At 35.3% G+C, this 17502-nt stretch overlaps 1 protein-coding gene and 1 pseudogene across 2 annotated transcripts in view; both read right to left on the bottom strand.

Moving 5' to 3' along the window:
• Positions 1 to 340: 340 nt before the first annotated feature.
• On the bottom strand, positions 341 to 461 carry LOC122211314 (annotated as a pseudogene).
• A 4702-nt stretch (positions 462 to 5163) lies between these two features.
• Positions 5164 to 17502, bottom strand: part of LRRCC1 (leucine rich repeat and coiled-coil centrosomal protein 1) — a 47921-nt gene continuing 35582 nt past the window's right edge. For both annotated transcript variants that reach the window (XM_042924120.1, XM_042924121.1), the window contains 6 exons: positions 16847 to 17021; positions 15804 to 15967; positions 12185 to 12393; positions 11954 to 12091; positions 8166 to 8301; positions 5164 to 5877 (listed from right to left, as the gene is read on the bottom strand). In XM_042924120.1, coding sequence (XP_042780054.1) covers positions 5755 to 5877; positions 8166 to 8301; positions 11954 to 12091; positions 12185 to 12393; positions 15804 to 15967; positions 16847 to 17021 — 945 coding nt within the window. In that variant the 3' untranslated portion in view covers positions 5164 to 5754. The remainder of the gene's footprint in view (positions 5878 to 8165; positions 8302 to 11953; positions 12092 to 12184; positions 12394 to 15803; positions 15968 to 16846; positions 17022 to 17502) is intronic.

Below are 17502 nucleotides of genomic sequence, written 5' to 3'. Positions count from 1 at the left end.
AGTCCAACATTTGTCCCAAGGGGCCACAATTAGGGATGTATTTGACCCCCACCCATCTGGGATGAGCCACTTTTCAGCACCATACCTTCAAATTCTTCCACATTAAACTTAATAAAGCTTCACTCCTTAGAAATGTGGATCTTCTGGTGGCTAGGGAACTTGAAGTTGGCCTTGCATAGGGTCTCAGTCACATGTGCCTCGTTCTGCAGGTTAGTATGGATGGACATGATGACTTGGTCGATGTGGACCCTGGCCACCGCCCTAGAGCTTTCCAAAATATCCCGCATACCTGTCTGGAGCCTAGATAGCATGAAGTCAGACATCAATGTCCACTGGAAAGGCCTGTCTCCAAGGTCCCTTGGGGAACCCATACAATCAACAGGCTGCATACACTACCAAAGAGGTACTATTTGCAGCCATTGCACCCTGGGTATCCTTCTAGTCTTCAGCCAGTTGTGCATCAAGGAGAATTTGCTCTAAAAGTTCAGAATATTTATGTGGGTTATATTAGTAAACAGAGCAAGAACACAGAGCAAGATTTCATAGGCTCAATAGTATTTACAAAATAGTAGGTGATGCATGTCAGCATTGTAAACACTGGGAGCAGAAAGGGCATCCCAGGACTGTAAAAGTGGACACCAATGTTGTTTACACTACTGTTCAGAAGAAAGTATCTGCCAATCAGGAAGCCTCTCCACCTCAAAGATTTAAAAATAATGGGAAGAAGTGGCACAGACAGATCCTCAGTGTCCCGCCATGATCCATATGCTAAGAAAACAGAATCTAAAAGTGAGACAGTTACATTACCAACAAGTACCGCAGTATGGAGATGAAAGTGAAAAACTGGCTAACAAAAATAAAGTAATCCATTCAGAGCTGTGGCAGCTACAAGGGCAGCCTATGGCAAGGTGGGTTGGGGAACAGGAGGATTCTTACACCCATGAAGTGTTAAATAATTATCTACTACGGGCAATTTTTCCCTACAATAATAAAATCCTGGAAAGATTTCAAAGATTCTTATGATATTTAGGCTTTAAATTTTCAAGGTTGTAAAAACAACCATCTCTTTAGGATTGAATAAAAGTATATTCCAAGACGTTTATGGAATAAAAAATATCCAACTTCATTTATAAAGTACTGCTTAATTAGATTGTTGTATGAGAAGACTGCAATTTGTACACTTCTTGGAGGAAGATAATGCAAAATTTAGTGTAATTACAGATGTTATAGTTAACAATTAACTAACAGATGTAACTACTTCTAGCCTTTCCAAAGCCTGGTAGGGGTCATGCTGGAAAATTGCACAGTAGCCTCTTGGAAAAGAATGTTCGGAAAAGAACATTCTGATTTGATGAGTCTCAGAGAAGACCCCATGGATTGATCCTCCCCAAATTCATTCTCAGTAGGTATATCCAACCAAAGAAAGCATGCTTGCTATTGTTTTGATTGTAGGTGGCTGTGTGCCTGACTCAAGACCTGTTTCAGGGAGTGACAATGGGGTGAGAGATTGGGCAAGGGGCTCTAGGGGCTTCCGATGAGAAGCAGTTAGATCACACTGTGATTTACACCCCAGGATGTGGTAATAAATGTTGGAAACACCAGTATGACAGAACCATAAGGAAAGAATACAGTTAGACTCCAGGCACTCTGAAAGAACTAAGTTATGTATTCTCGAACAGGCACTTGGACAAAAATGGTGGTCACACATCCACTTAATCTATAAATAAGTCAATTATACTAATATGTTCAGCAACTTGTGTCTCCCTGGATCATTGTGATTTAAGCCTTAAATTAGGCATGAGCAGCAATCTCATATCTCCAAAGGAAGTAAAGAAATAGAGAAGATAATTAGGGACCACCATTAGTGGTGGTATTGCTAGCCCATAAATCACAAATCAGATGGGACATCAGTCTTCTTGATGACAATCTTCCCAATGAGTAGTCACAACTTTGGCAGTGTTATTCTCCTACTCCATAAAATGTGGATTCATCTATTGTTGCAGATTTACTTACTGGAACTTGCAATGATGAGATCAACCTAAGGACATTACTGCATCATCCACTACATTCATGATCTTTAAATATTAGTAGGGTTTAACGAAGAAGGGTAGCAACTGCTTATTTTCTAATAAAATAGAGATAAATTGCTATTCCCCTAAACACTCTGGCCATGTGGGTGAGCATTTTGGAATTCCAAAGGATGAGAGCAGGTAGAGTATCTTTTCCAATTACCCTTCAGAATAATAAACTGGAACCTCTATACCTAACATCTTAACTTTGTAGGAGCTCAGGAGTATTGAAGACAGCATATCTTTACTTTAGGAATTTGGTGTGTTATATGTGCTAAGATAAGCTAGACTAGTGAGTTTAAGTTGAGGTACTTTCAAATCAAGATTTTGGACCCAGGGTGGGGGAATTGGACTAAGGTGGTCAAAAGGTATAAGTTTCCAGTTATAATATATATAAATTCTGGGGATGTAGTGTACATGATTATAGTTAACAGTTCTATATTATGTATTTGAAAGTTGCTCAGAGTATATCATAAAAGTTCTCATCACAAGAGGGCGCCTAGCTGGATCAGTTGAAGGAGCATGTGACTCTTGATATTGGGGTTGTGAGTTCAAGCCCCACATTGGGTGTAGAGATTAGTTATAAATAAATAAAACTTTAAAAAAAGTTTTCATCATGAGAAAAAAATTGTACTGTGTGGTGATGGATGTTACTAAGTTGATTGTAATCATTTCACAATATATACATACATCCTATCATAATTTTGTACACCTTAAACTTACAGAATGTTACATGTCAATTAATCTCGATAAAACTGGGGGCAAAAAGATTTTGGATCCAGAGATAGGTTACAGTATAGGCAGTCCTTCTTGGGCTCCATACTTCAGAAAGCCACATGATTTTTTAAACCTCTGATCTTTGAATCTTATCTATGCAAACCTCCCCTCCCCACACAGCCCTGGCCTCCACATACACCGATCATGGGTCAATATGGAGCCCATTTCTCTATCACACCTTTTCTTTGTGATTTCTTATTTGACTCATAGATTTAGAAGTTGCTGTTTAACTTGAAAATATTTGTGGACTCCTCACATTTCTTTCAATTTTAATATTTTTACTCTGGGTAGTGGCTGTCATCAACTTTTCCCACTTGAAGTTAGCTTCTTGGGGGTATAAATTTCTGATTGTCATAAAGTTTGACAAGCTTAGAACCATTATTTCTTCTAATATATAGGTTAGTTACATTTTATATATATCTTATTTAGAATTTATATAGATCACTCATGTCTCTCCCCTCTCCTTTGGTACTTCGCTGTACGTTGGTGCACTTCATGCAATCCATGTTTCTGAGGTTCTGCTTATTTTCCCTCAGGTTTTTTCTCTTCTTCAGATAATCTCCATCAACCTCAAAGTTCACAGATACTTCTGCCAGTTCAAATGCACTGTAGAGACCCTATAGTAAAATCGTTAATTTAAAAATATTTGTGTATCTACTATTGGTGAGCACTGTTAACATACCTTACTTTACTTTTAAAGCATGGTTTCCTTTAGTCCTTTGAATATATGGTGGTTGCTTTGAAGTCCTTTTTAAGGCTAACATCTGGGTCCCCTTGCAACTACTTTTCCTTTATACTGTGTATCAGTTCCACTTTTCTATTTCTTTGTATGTCTTATGTATTTTTTTTGATAAAAACTGGGCATTTTAAGGAATCTATTGTAAGCTTTTGCTGTTCTTATGGGGATTTAGCAAATTTTCTTGAAGAAATGTTTCATTTGCTGCATGCTCATAGGAAAATTTTCAGACTTTAAATGGGTGTTTTAAAATACTTTTCACCAGCTGTGGCTGTAAACCAGGTCCACAGAGTTCCTTGCACTGCCATTCCAGAAGTGGAACCTACTCTGATTTTTCAGGAATAATGTTTGGGTTTTCTTAATGGCTGTTGTAGGAATTACAATATGCATTTTAATTTATCAGTCATCTTTAGATTAATCTGACAAAATAAACTCGAGTATGGCTGTATTTCCTCCCAACTTTGTGTTTTTTTGTCACACATATCCCAATATATATGCTGTAAATTCAATATAGTGTTACAATTATTGCCATAAATGTCTTTTAATTAACAGAAGAAAAAATGTATTTATATAGTCCTATGAAAACTTACCCACAGGGATGCCTGAGTGGCTCAGTCAGTTAAGTGTCCAACTCTTGACGTTGGCTCACGTCATGATCTCACAGTTCATGGGTTTAAGCCCTGCATCGGGCTCTGCGCTGACAGCACAGAGCTTGCTTGGTATTCTCTCTGCCCCTCTCCCCGCTTGCTCTCTAGCTCTCTCTCAAAATGAATAAACTTAAAAAAAAAAAAAAAAAAAAAAAAAAAAAAAAAGAAACTTACCTACATGTTTATTGTTCCCAATAGTCTTCATTTCTTCCAGTGGGTTTAAGTTAATGTCTGGTATCACTTCCTTTCAGCCTTTTAGAAATTGAACATTTCTTTTAAGGTGGGTTGGCTAGCAATAAATTCTATCAATTGTCTGGGAATGCCATTATTTTGCATTTATCTTGAGAGTTTTGCTGGATATAAAATTTTTGATTGACAGTTCCTCTTCTTCCCATATCAACTGTGTGACTGACTGCCCTCTGGCCTCTACTGCTTCTGATGAGCAGTCAATCGTTCCTCTACATGAATCGTATTTTCTTGCTGCTTTCAAGAATTTCCCAAGAGTTTGACTATAGTTCCCAGGTGTGGTTCTCTTTGTGTTTATCCTGGCTTTTACTGAAGATCTTGGATCTGTAGGTTAATCTTTTTCATCAAATTTAGGAAATTGTCAGCCATTATTTTTCCTCCTGACCTCATTGTGCATGTTTGTATGCTTGATGTTGTCCCACAGATTTCAGTAGGAATCTTGCCTCTAATGAAATGGAGCCCTCTCTTTTAGAAGCATTTGCATTTTTTTCTGATTGCATTTAATTTTTAAAACTTACTTCAGTGGCTGTTAGTTCAAAATATTCTTTCTTTTAGAAATAGTATTTAGGTTTTTTCCTTTTTCTGCATGCATAGGAGCATAAGAGATGACAAAAGTTAAAATAAGAATTCTTTTATATACAGTGATAAGAAGGGAAAATGAGCATGGAACAGTAGTGTTGCTGCTGAGGAACAGACAATGTTCATAAAACCTTAAGTATAATCTTTAATGAAAAAGTCATATGCATTCTAAAAAAGGGGTCATTATGAGTGATGTGGAGATGGTTACCTGTGCTTTGTTAAGAATGCCACATCTTTATCATACAGACTTCAAAGCTTTTCAGCTACACTTACGAAAAAAATGGAGCTACATCAACTAAAGGATGACCAATATATATATTAGTTTTTCATCAACACAATAATGTAACAACAATGATGAAAATATTTTACCTCATATAGTCTAAATACTAATCTTAATTTCTATTTACATATTTGTAGGCAAATGTGTAATTGCCAAACAATGTATATATAGCACAGAAACAAGAAAGTGTCATAAATCTGGTTGATAGGTTTTTCTAATACACATATTATCAACAATTTATTATAGAAACCTACAGATACAATTAAAAAATACTTGATCAAAAGTCTTTTAAAATATAATCAGAATGAAATGTGTACAAAGAGACATTTCAAAGTCGTAGCAGTTACTACTATTACAATATTTAATCATTTTTACAATAGGTCTGCTGTTCCATTTCAATTAAATTCATTCTCAGAAACATCACATTTCTCGCTGAATTTCAGTTAGAGCAAAAGCAAGTTGCTTAATTTTTTCTTCCATTGCTTTTTTGTTCTTGCATGTTTCTTGCAGAAGTTCACGCATTTCTTCTTCAACTAGATGAACCTAAATCAACATATAAATTCACTTTTTAAAGAAAATATATTTTAAAAATGTATTCTGAAACAAAAAGTCAACACTTTACTCTCTTCAATTTTGTAACTTGTGGTATTCATTTAAAGCAAAGAGGTTAGTAAAATGTAACTTGTTCAAATACTAATAGGGAAATCAATGTGTATACTGTACACAAAGTACTTACATGTATATTGTCTATATCTCATGGGTGCTTGTGATGAGCACATAGGCATTTATTTTAACTCTATTTTAGAGCTTAGAAAATTTGTTCAAGTTATACAGCTTCTCAGTAGCGTATATGGACAGAAACCATTCTTTTGACTTAATCTTTCCACTGTCCTGTACTACGTATGAATAAGGAATCATGAGTTCAAGTAAAATATCAGTTCCTTATAAACTTTCAAAACAAATAACCTCCCTTCCTAAAGAAATGCTTTAATTTAGTCTATCTCATTTCTAAAATTGCTGTGGGTTATAAACTACCATCTTTTTGAAAGATAATTTTATCATTTCTTCCTAACCAATATTCTCCTAGGATTCTTTGTATTTGATCCTACTAATTTCTGCTTGAAATTCTCCTATGATACAACATTCCTGACAGTACTATCAATATGACCATTCCTTTCTGTTTATCTCCCTCTTCCTAATCTCTAACATAGATTTCCTAATTTTTTTTCCCTGAGAAAATTAGTATTTCTCCTAATTTAAATTATATTCATGTGATAATTTACAATGTTTTCATGATTATAACATTTAAGCTCTGGTGCCATTTCTCTAACTCTCAAACAGACACATCCCTTTGATATTATTAAGTCATCGGCACTAGAGGTCCAATATCAAACTTATTATTTCCCTTTCAACTAAGGGCCTAATCTTAGGTTTTATTTGGTATTACCTGATACACCCCTGTTAAACTTGGTAGATTTTAAAGAAAACTTCTGAAACATCTGTTGACATGAAATAAAATAAAGAACTACATTTTGAACAAGTTATACTTCCTTATTCATTATTTCCAAAGACCTTGTTGCTTCCTTCTTTGCACATAGACTCCTGAGGGTAATGTCACCTAATCACACAACTGTAATAATTATATGGAGTCACTCTTTCTGTTTATGAACTCTTTCCCAGTCACTGGTTTCTGAGTCTCTAGTCGTACAGGTATCTCACTTTCTTATTGCCACTTCAAAATCAAGGAAAAATGGAAATTTACAACTGTTCCACTGATCTAGTAGGTCTCAAAAGAGGGGACATATCAAACCAAACAGGTGTTACCTGCTGAGTTTTAAAATAACTGGGTCTAACTAAAATACAAGAGACTTAGGAAATCAAAGTCTCGGGGAGGGGGGGAAGCTCATGCATATGTATTATTAAAAAGCTCTAGGGGCATCTGGGTGGCTCAGTCAGTTAAGTGCTCTACCTTTTTTTTTTTTATTTATTTTTGAGAGAGACAGAGAAAGTGAGAGGGGGAAGGGCAGATAAAGAGGAAGAGAGAGAATCCTAAGCAGGCTCTGCACTGTCAGCACGGAGCTTGACATGGGGCTCGAGCTCACAAACCGTGAGATCATGACCTAAGCGGAAACCAAGAGTCGGACACTTAACCCACTGAGCCACCCAGGCGCCCCTGCATTCTACTCTTGATATCAGCTCAAGTGGTGATCTCGTAGTCTTGAGATCAAGCCCTGCATCAGGCTCTGTGCTGAGCATGGAGCCTGCTTGGGCTCCTCTTTCTGCCCCTCCCCAACTAGCATATGTGCACTCGCTCTCAAAATAAATATTAAAAAACAAAACAAAACCAACAAGCTCTATAAGGTGATTCTGATGTTGCTTCTGATTTAATAACACCTAAAATTCCTGTCGATGATATTAAATATCATTCAAGATTATCAAAGATAGTCTTAAACCCTAATTAACAAAACACATCTTGGGAGTTATTTCCAAGGTAGTGATGAATTGTACTTATTCACATTCTTACCCTGCCTATGTGTAACCAAAGGTGCTTCCATATGAGACTGATCAGGAATACGTCAATTTTTATTCAGAGATCATGCAGCAGGTGCACATCAGAATCAAACTTCTAATTTTGGTTTCCTTAGAATTCTACAACTAGTCTAAGTATTACTAGCATTTTGGCCTGATTGCACAATAGTTTTGGCAACATTCTTCATATCTATTCAGTCATTAAATCATAGTGCCTTTTCTCTTTATAATTCTCAAAGATATAATTTATTTAGCTATAATAATTTAATACTGATTATCAAAGCAAATTTTATTAATAGTACCTTGAAATTTGCAGAATCAATGTATTTCTGCTTTTCACTTGCTAGTTGTATTATTTCAGCTTGATGAGCTTCAACAATTGCATCAACTTGTTTTTTAAAGGCATCATCCATACTATGAAGCTTTTCCACAGCATCCCTTAAAAAAAAGCACAAAAACCGTATTATCTTTGTTTATAAAAATTAGGCTTTCTTTTCTTCTTAGATGGCAGCTCTTACACTCACTTTTTAAAAAATGTTTATTTATTTTTATTGAGAGGGAGAGAGAGGGAGCACGTGCATGGGAGAGGGGCAGAGAGAGGGAGAGAGGGAATCCCAAGCAGGCTCTACGCTGTAAGCACAGAGCCCGACATGGGGCTTGATCTCACAAACTGTGAGATCATGACCTGAGCAGAAATCGAGTCAGATGCTTAACCAACTGAACCACCCAGGCACCCCATCTTACATTCACATTTTAATGGAAGTATATATAACTCCATTAAATAGAAGAAGGTATCCTGGGTAATAAAAGACATAAGTAGTTCACCCAGCAGAATCTGTTAGTAACAGAACAGGGCAGGATAACATCAATGAAAATTTGTTACCCTTTTATCCTCTAAAAGTCAGAGTACTCTGGTTCCCATTTATTTTGAGTCTCATGGTATGATATATAAGCACATTCACAGATGATTGCTATCAATTTTTTTTCTCTATGTGTTTGTAGTGTGATAATTTGAGAAGTGTACGCTATAGGCAGGTTTAGGTTTATGAACATGTAGATCTGACTTTTCTATGCTAATGTTTAACAGATAAAACCCTGTGTTAATAAACACATTAAACAGTACTGTATTCACAAAATTTTAGTGCTATAAGTTTCTTAGAGGCAAAAAACCAATTCCTTTATATTAAGTATGAATAATTTCATTTAAAAAAGTTAAGTCCACAATGAACATATTTTCTGCTTTTGGCATAGCCCATAGTAATAGACTGAACACTGGGTCCGTGAATCAAGTCTTTCTTATGTTCCCAGATGCAAGCAACCCTTAGTAGCTGTATGACTTAAGGGCAAGTCACAAAACTCTGCTTTTAAGTTTTTTAAACTATACAAACAGGATAATCCTACCTGTTCTGCCAACCTCACAGAATTATTGTTGGTTGCAAAATAAGATATAAGAAAAAAACCAATTATGTATTTTTTAAAAAATTTATTTATTTAAGTGATCTCTATATCCAATATGGGGCTCAAACCCACAACCCCAAGATCACGAGTCACATGCTCTTCTGACTGAGCCAGCCAGGCACCCCAATTTATGTATTATAAAAGGCTATATAAATAAAATCTGTTTTTATTAAAATTCTATTAAGTTAAAAATATTCTATCTTACATACTAATCTTAGTCTACAATGCATAAAAGCATTAATGTATACAATCAGGTCTTTACTGTTTTGCTATTAACAACATGACAAACAATGCAATATAAGAGATTTTGAAAACTGTCAGGCTTTATGATTTATATTAACTTTAGGAACTGCTATTTATAGGAAATGATTATTTCTTTCAGGATATAAGAGACTCCCAATTGTGACAGGCAGGAGAGAAAATTTCAACAGGTTCCAAGCCAAAGTCCCTGTATTAGTGCTGGTTGAAAGCAAAGTGGAGCAGGGTCCATTAGCAGACAAACAAGACTACTGTCAGTCAAAACCTTTTCCATTTACACTGAGTTAAAATATAAGAAATCAAATTCCAGGTTCTATTAGATTTGATATAATGGGAACTGACCCCTACATGAGATTTTGCTGTTTATCCATACCACTCTTTAATCCTGACCAGAGTTTAACTGATCATTAAACTGTGTTACCTATTTTTCAAGGCAGCCAACTTTATAAATTATTTTAAGAAGTCCAGTTACATAGTTTACAAGGTGAAGCCTTCATTTCCTCTATGGGATTTCATAAAATCTACACACCGATGGCACCCAGGTATACATTTTCTTCCCCTTCTTTCAAATTAGCTCTCATCCTCAGTTTGTGCAGGCCTGCTACTGAAATCCGTTCTAGCTTCTTCAGGAGTTCACTGCCCCTGGTAGTTAAGGGACTGCCCATTCTAAACTCCACACAGAAGAGCCAAAAATATCACTAGATTTTCAATCAGTTTGAAAATAATCACAGTCATAAAAAAAAATATTCACCCAACAATTACTACTATGTGTTAGGCACTAAGTACCAAATAACTCATACAAGCCATATATACACATAAATACATTTACATATGCTTTTTACATCTCACCCATCCCAATTCAGTGTTTACATCAAAAGATCTCCCACAGAGGCAACACAATCCTAGACTTTAGCCTCTACTGCAAAGCTGTAATCATCAAGACAGCATGGTATTGGCACAAAAACAGACACATAGACCAAAGGAATAGAATAGAAACCCCAGAACTAGACCCACAAAAGTATGGCCAACTGATCTTTGACAAAGCAGGAAAGAACATCCAATGGAAAAAAGACAGTCTCTTTAACAAATGGTGCTGGGAGAACTGGACAGCAACATGCAGAAGAATGAAACCAGATCACTTGCTTATACCATTCACAAAAATAAACTCAAAATGGATGAAGGACCTGAATGCGAGACAGGAAACTATCAAAACCCTAGAGGAGAAAGGAAAAAACCTCTCTGACCTCAGCAATTTCTTACTTGACACATCTCCAAAGGCAAGGGAATTAAAAGCAGAAATGAACTATTGGGACCTCATCAAGATAAAAAGCTTCTGCACTGCAAAGGAAACAATCAACAAAACTAAAAGACAACCGATGGAATGGGAAAAGATATTTGCAAATGACATATCGGACAAAGGGCTAGTATCCAAAATCTATAAAGAACTCACCAAACTCCACACCTGAAAAACGAATAATCCAGTGAAGAAATGGGCAGAAGACATGAACAGACACTTCTCTAAAGAAGACATCCAGATGGCCAACAGGCACGTGAAAAGATGCTCAATGTCACTCCTCATCATCAGGGAAATACAAGTCAAAACCACACTGAGATATCACCTCACGCCAGTCAGAGTGGCTAAAATGAACAAATCAGAAGACTATAGATGCTGGAGAGGATGTGGAGAAACGGGAACCCTCTTGCACTGTTGGTGAGAATGCAAACTGGTGCAGCCGCTCTGGAAAACAGTGTGAAGGTTCCTCAAACAGTTAAAAATAGATCTACCCTATGACGCAGCAATAGCACTCCTAGGAATTTACCCAAGGGATCCAGGAGTGCTGATGCATAGGGGCACATGAACCCCAATGTTTATAGCAGCACTTTCAACAATAACCAAATTATGGAAAGAGCCTAAATGTCCATCAACTGATGAATGGATAAAGAAGTTGTGGTTTATATATACAATGGAATACTACTTGGCAATGAGAAAGAATGAAATATGGCCTTTTGTAGCAATGTGGATGGAACTGGAGAGTGTGATGCTAAGTGAAATAAGGCATACAGGGAAAGACAGATACCATATGTTTTCACTCTTACGTGGATCCTGAGAAACCTAACAGAAGACCATGGGGGAGGGGAAGGGGAAAAAAAAGTTAGAGAGGGAGGGAGCCAAACCGTAAGAGACTCGTAAAAACTGAGAATAAACTGAGGGTTGATGGGGGGTGGGAGGGAGGGGAAAGTGGGTGATGGGCATTGAAGAGGGCACCTGTTGGGATGAGCACTGGGTGTTTTATGGAAACCAATTTGACAGTAAATTTCATATTAAAAAAATAAAAAAAAAAGAGAAAGATCTCCCACATATTTTAGGACTTACTTTTGTAGTTCAATACTTTTGTCTCTTTCCGCTTTAAGTTTCTTTTCCTTGTCTTCAAATTTTTCTTTTACTTCTTTTACTTGCATTTCCAGATGACTTAGAAGCTCTCCTTTATCATGCCACTTCTGACTAAGTGTACTAATACAAAAAGAAATAATTTAAAAAATAAAATTAGTTATATGAAACTATTAAGCCACATTTTATTTCTCAATAGGAAATACTATATAATACCTATAAGCTTTTCTAATTTCTTCAAGTTCTAATTCCTTTATTTTCAACTGCTGTTTTAGTTTTTCTTTTCTTTCATTGTGTCTTTCCAGTTTTTCAATTACGTCATCCAGTTGTAAAGATTTTTCATCAAGTTGTTCTTGGGTACATTTTTGTATTTCAATGATCTTTTCTTGTAATACTTTGATTTGTTCTTCTTTTTCTTGTACACACTTAGAGAAACAAAAAAACAGCACTTTATTTTTATTAACCCAGATGTCTCATTTTCTATTTGGATTTAATGGTTTAAAATGATTCTAAAAACTACAGATTAAAAAATAAACTGAATATTCACTAAGTGTTTTCAAAAAGATTTACAGGACATTTTTTAATAACAATCAACAAGAAACATCACTACTACTTTGTTTTAAGTGCTATTAAGAAAGATAAAATTCTAGGGGCACCTGGGTGGCTTAGTCAGTTAAGTGTCTGACTTCTGCTCAGATCATGATCTCACAGTTTGTGGGTTCGAGCCCTACGTCAGGCTCTGCTGACAGCTCAGAGCCTGAAGCCTGCTTCAGTCAGATTCTATGTCTCCCTCTCTCTCTCTCTGCCCCTCCCCTATTCATGCTCTGTCTCTCTCAAAAACCAATAAACATTAAAAAATTACAAAAAAAAAAGAAAAAGGAAGATAAAATTCTTATGCCCTTTACACTTTTTATTTCAGTAAGTTAGCAATTATCAATCATGGAGAAGGAAAAGCGGCACAATAAAAATTTTCAATTACTGTAATTTTGCATTTGAAAAAATGTTTGCATGACAGAAAGAAAAAGAAAACTCTAGGTGGATGACAGATACAGCAAAGACTGATATGCACAGTACATGTGTGGCACTAATTAAACTGCTATTTCTACTATATTCAACAGAAGTGCTTTCTGCATCAGGATGAGCAAATAAATGCTTTACCTCAAAACAAAGCATGATTTTATCACTATTAAAATATCACATAAGAACAGGGTTTACATCTCCCCAAACTTTTTATGCTATCTTCTATACCATGAGCCAGACTTTATCCTGTATGTGCATACTACAAATCAGAGGATAATGAAAGATCAAAACCACCTTAGGCAGCGTTAAATGTCTGCAGGGATTAGGCTTCCTATAGGTGATTTATTCCAATGACTATTTCTTTGCTTTGTGGGGGCATGCCTGGATGTCTGGAACAGTCTGCTACATACCGACTACTGGTATCAGTCTCTGTAAGTGAGAAAAGATGAAATTGGCAGTTCTTATTTTTTCCTCTGCCCCACTCCACCTTGCCTTTTTTCCTTTTGGGAAGAAGATGGAGGCAAACACACAAATACTGGGAAAGGCCAATTTAAGTATATATTCATAAGAATTATAAACAATGCAGTTCAATTCCTCAGTGTGTTACATATGCAAAAATCTAAGCAAAGATGTTGGGTAGTCTCCTAGTCTTGACCAACATTTGCAAAAAAGTCATGAATTGTTTATTTTGTCCCCCTGACTCTCTGAAGCACTAAGAGTGAACAGTCTTGACATATGTTCTGGGAGTTCACAAAAGCTATAAAAAATTATTATGAAATAACCCTATTAATCAAAAAGAATGATAAACATTGCAGCATCAGAGAGTACTATGACCCAGATATACTGAAAAATACCAAAATAATATATGGGGCAGAAACAGAATTTTTAAAAAAACTTCTGCTTCTGATTTCCATAGTCAGAAGCTAACTACAGATTCCATTTAATTGAAAATATCACACTCCAAAACATCAAACATCAGTATCAGGTTCATTTGCCTTTTGCAGAGACTTGTTCTCTCTCTATAAACTTTCAATATGAGCCACTAATTTCCCATGATTTTGGGCTAGAGAAAATCCTGAGAAACAACACGATCAGTGACAAACTTTAAAAGACCTGAAGGTTTTCTATTCTATGAACATCCAACTTAACAATAGATAAAGGTCATTATCGGTTTTAGATGAATTTACTGCTGAAAGAAATTATGCCTAACTATCTCTCTCTGTTACATGGTTGGTGGGAAAGCACCCTAATACTCACACCTGTGAGGCTCTGCAGTGTTCTCTAAAGTAAATGTAGTAAGTTATGGGAAAAGAATGATGGGTTGAAAAATCTGAACTTTTTTTTTAAAACCAAAACTCTAAAACTAAAACTCAACAGTGTTTTGGCTCCACTGTATCATTCATTACTAGTCATTTCCTTCCTGCTCTGAGACTGACAAGAAGGCAGTAGTCTTCTGTAGAAGTAGCTTTGTCAGATCAATGTCTTGTACCCATAGTATCCCCTGCTTTGCTTTGTGAAATTTAAAAAGCAAATCACAAGTCTTTCTGTTTCATACTTAGCTTAACTCAAAGGAAAATATGTTTGGCTAGAATTTTAAAACAAGAAAAAAGGCTTACTGCTAAAAAATTTCAATAATTTTCACTGTAAGTTGGCATGTATCACAGATATATTTGAAATTTTGGATATACTGAAACCAAATTTCAATGGAGTGAACAACAATGTAATTGCTTAGAATGATACAATTCAGGCATTCATGGCCTAAACCTAGCTAAGGATATAGCAACATGGTGATACAGATTTATTTTCTGTACTTGATAAAGTCAAGTTCTCAAGGAGTTTCTTAAAAATGACTAAGAAAAAGAAAATTAAATGTTAGGCAGTTATAGCTACTCTGAAGAAGTTGTTACTTCTACTTAATCTCATTTAGAAGTTTTTTAAATACTCCTTTCTCAGTTTTTACACTTTTTAAAAAAACATTTATTTTTAGAGAGAGAGAGAGAGAGAGAGAGAGAGAGAGAGAGAGAAAACATGTGTGAGTGGAGGAGGGGCAGAAAGAGAGGGAGAGGGAGAGAGAGAATCCCAAGCAGGCTCCTCACTGTTAGTGTGGAGCCCAATGCAGGGCTCAATCTCACGAACCCTGAGATTATGATTTGAGCTGAAATCAAGAGTTGAACACTTAACCCACTGAGCCAGCCAGGCTCAGTTTTACACTTTAAGAGATAATCTCTAGAAGAAAATTTTGGAGATCAAATTTGATTCAGTACTCAAGATAACTTTCAAAAAAATTTCTCTGGAAAATTTTCATGTAACATACTTTGAAACAAGTGAACCTAGTAGTATTCTCTATTAAGATATGCCATATTGGAGAAGAAGGTGAAATGGTTTCCCCTGGGAACAAGCATAGTTTTACAAACTATTTCTACTTTTAAATACAGAATAGTTGGGTTTTGTCACAATTTTCAGAATTTAGCAATATTAGAAGATCCTAAACAGTGCTCTAAATGGATATTTTAAACATATAAAACATTAATTTTCTTAAGATTCCTAACCCTTTAATGACATTATTTTCAGTTATTTCACAGGACCATGATAACATCCCATAAAATTCTGAGGTAAAAGTAATTTAAAGTTAATAAAGGCCATACAGTCATTTTAAAAGGCAAAGGGCATAGATTACATAAGGAAACATCTGATAATCTGTCCCAAATTCCACAACAGTTGGGATTCACTGAGACAGATATTTATTCGATACTCTGATCCACAGATTTACAAAACTGCCACATGCTCTTTTCCCAAAATAAAGTATCAAACTTACAACTTTTAATTTTCCAATGGTTTCAGTTTGGTCTTCTATGATTTTGCACTTAATTCTTAATGCATCATTATCACGTTCATTTGCCTTTCTCAGAGACTCATTCTCTCTACATAAACTTTCATTTTGAGCCTCTAATTTGCCACGATTTAAGGCTAGAGACGATCCTGAGAAATAAACATCATGAGTTACAAACTTTTAAAGATCTTGGAGGATTTGTATTTTATGAATATCTAATTTAACAATGTAAATAAAAAGTAAATAAAAAGAAAAACTGAATAAAAACCCAAAATACATAAAGCATAATATAAAAGGAAACAGGAAAAGAACCAAAAGGCCCTTTAAACACCTGTGGCTATTTGGAAAACCTAAAGCCACAAACCAAAAACAAGTAACTCAGACATGTGATATTTAATTGATCAACTTATGACATTCAAACAATCATATTAAAGATTCTTATATGGAATGGACAAATGAGCAATTCTCCACTAAGACCAACATCTAGCTATTCATAATTTGTAATCTATGAAGGCCATAAAACAGTGTCTATCTCTTGCTTTAGTGATTGGAAAAGAAAGGAGACTAAGAGTAAATATACCTACACCTAAAGTGGTTTTCATTCATACACTATTCTCACATTTCTCTATGTATAACAAAAGTGTTACCAAATTTTTAGGAAAAAACATGAATACTGCATACTATACAAATAATTTAAAATAATTGTGTAAGAATTATTTCAATGACTTAGTTAGTTGAAGCACTGTAAATGTATACCTGATCAGAAAAGTAACCAAATTATGTTGGGAAGAAAACCAAAATTAAGAAAAAAATCAGAGCTGTAACTTCCTAACTAGTGTAATAAACTATTTCACATCTTAGGCATTTCATTTGGCTGTTTGGCTGGCAAATGCTTACTTATCCTTCCATATAAAGTGTTGCCTTTTTTTGGTATGTCTTAGGCAGAATTAATGAGCGCTTGTTTTTCTCATCAATACCCAGAATTGTTGGTTTAGAAGAATGAGCTATTTTCCCTTTGAAAATTTTACCTTGTTGTGCCAGCTCATGCCCCCATACTTTTCTTTCTGTCCTTAAACCATAAATTAGTGATTCCTTGGCGGCTAGCTCAGAAATGAGCTGGACTTTTTCATGCTTGAGAAGTTCTATTTGAATACTCTTCTGCTTGTCATCTTCAATCAAGATTTCAAGGGTGTTGATTTGATTCTGTATATCCCCAAAAAACATCAAAAAAAAAAAAAAAAGCACAGTATTACATTTAAGTGCTCTATTTTTTACTTTTTGCATTTTAGGAGAAAAATTGTTATCTAACCAAATACAAAGTAAATGCTCCTAAATTTTACATTACAAAGGTTTTCATTTTAAGATAAGTGTACGTCATAAAATAAAAAGTCAAATTTTAAGGGACTATTCCTTTAAGAACGCTGAATTTTATTCTAATATCAGTTATCTTAAAAGAGCAACTACACATGTAATACTCAAAATTTCTCACCCAGCATTTATATCAATAATCTAAAGGTCACTTTCTGGAATTAAGTTTTCTTGGGCAAAATACCGCTAATGTTTAAAACTGAGACAACAGCACTAAAAAGGTTAATTTAAGAATTACTATAGCTAGGTCTATCTAAAGACAACCATCACCACCACAAGACTATCAGCAATTTGTGTGCCATTTCCCGAACCTCAA

This window comes from Panthera leo, chromosome F2, assembly GCF_018350215.1.
Source record: "Panthera leo isolate Ple1 chromosome F2, P.leo_Ple1_pat1.1, whole genome shotgun sequence".
NCBI lineage: Eukaryota > Metazoa > Chordata > Mammalia > Carnivora > Felidae > Panthera > Panthera leo.
The sequence above is the reverse complement of the archived record's forward strand: the minus strand, read 5'-3'. Positions and strand labels throughout refer to the sequence as shown.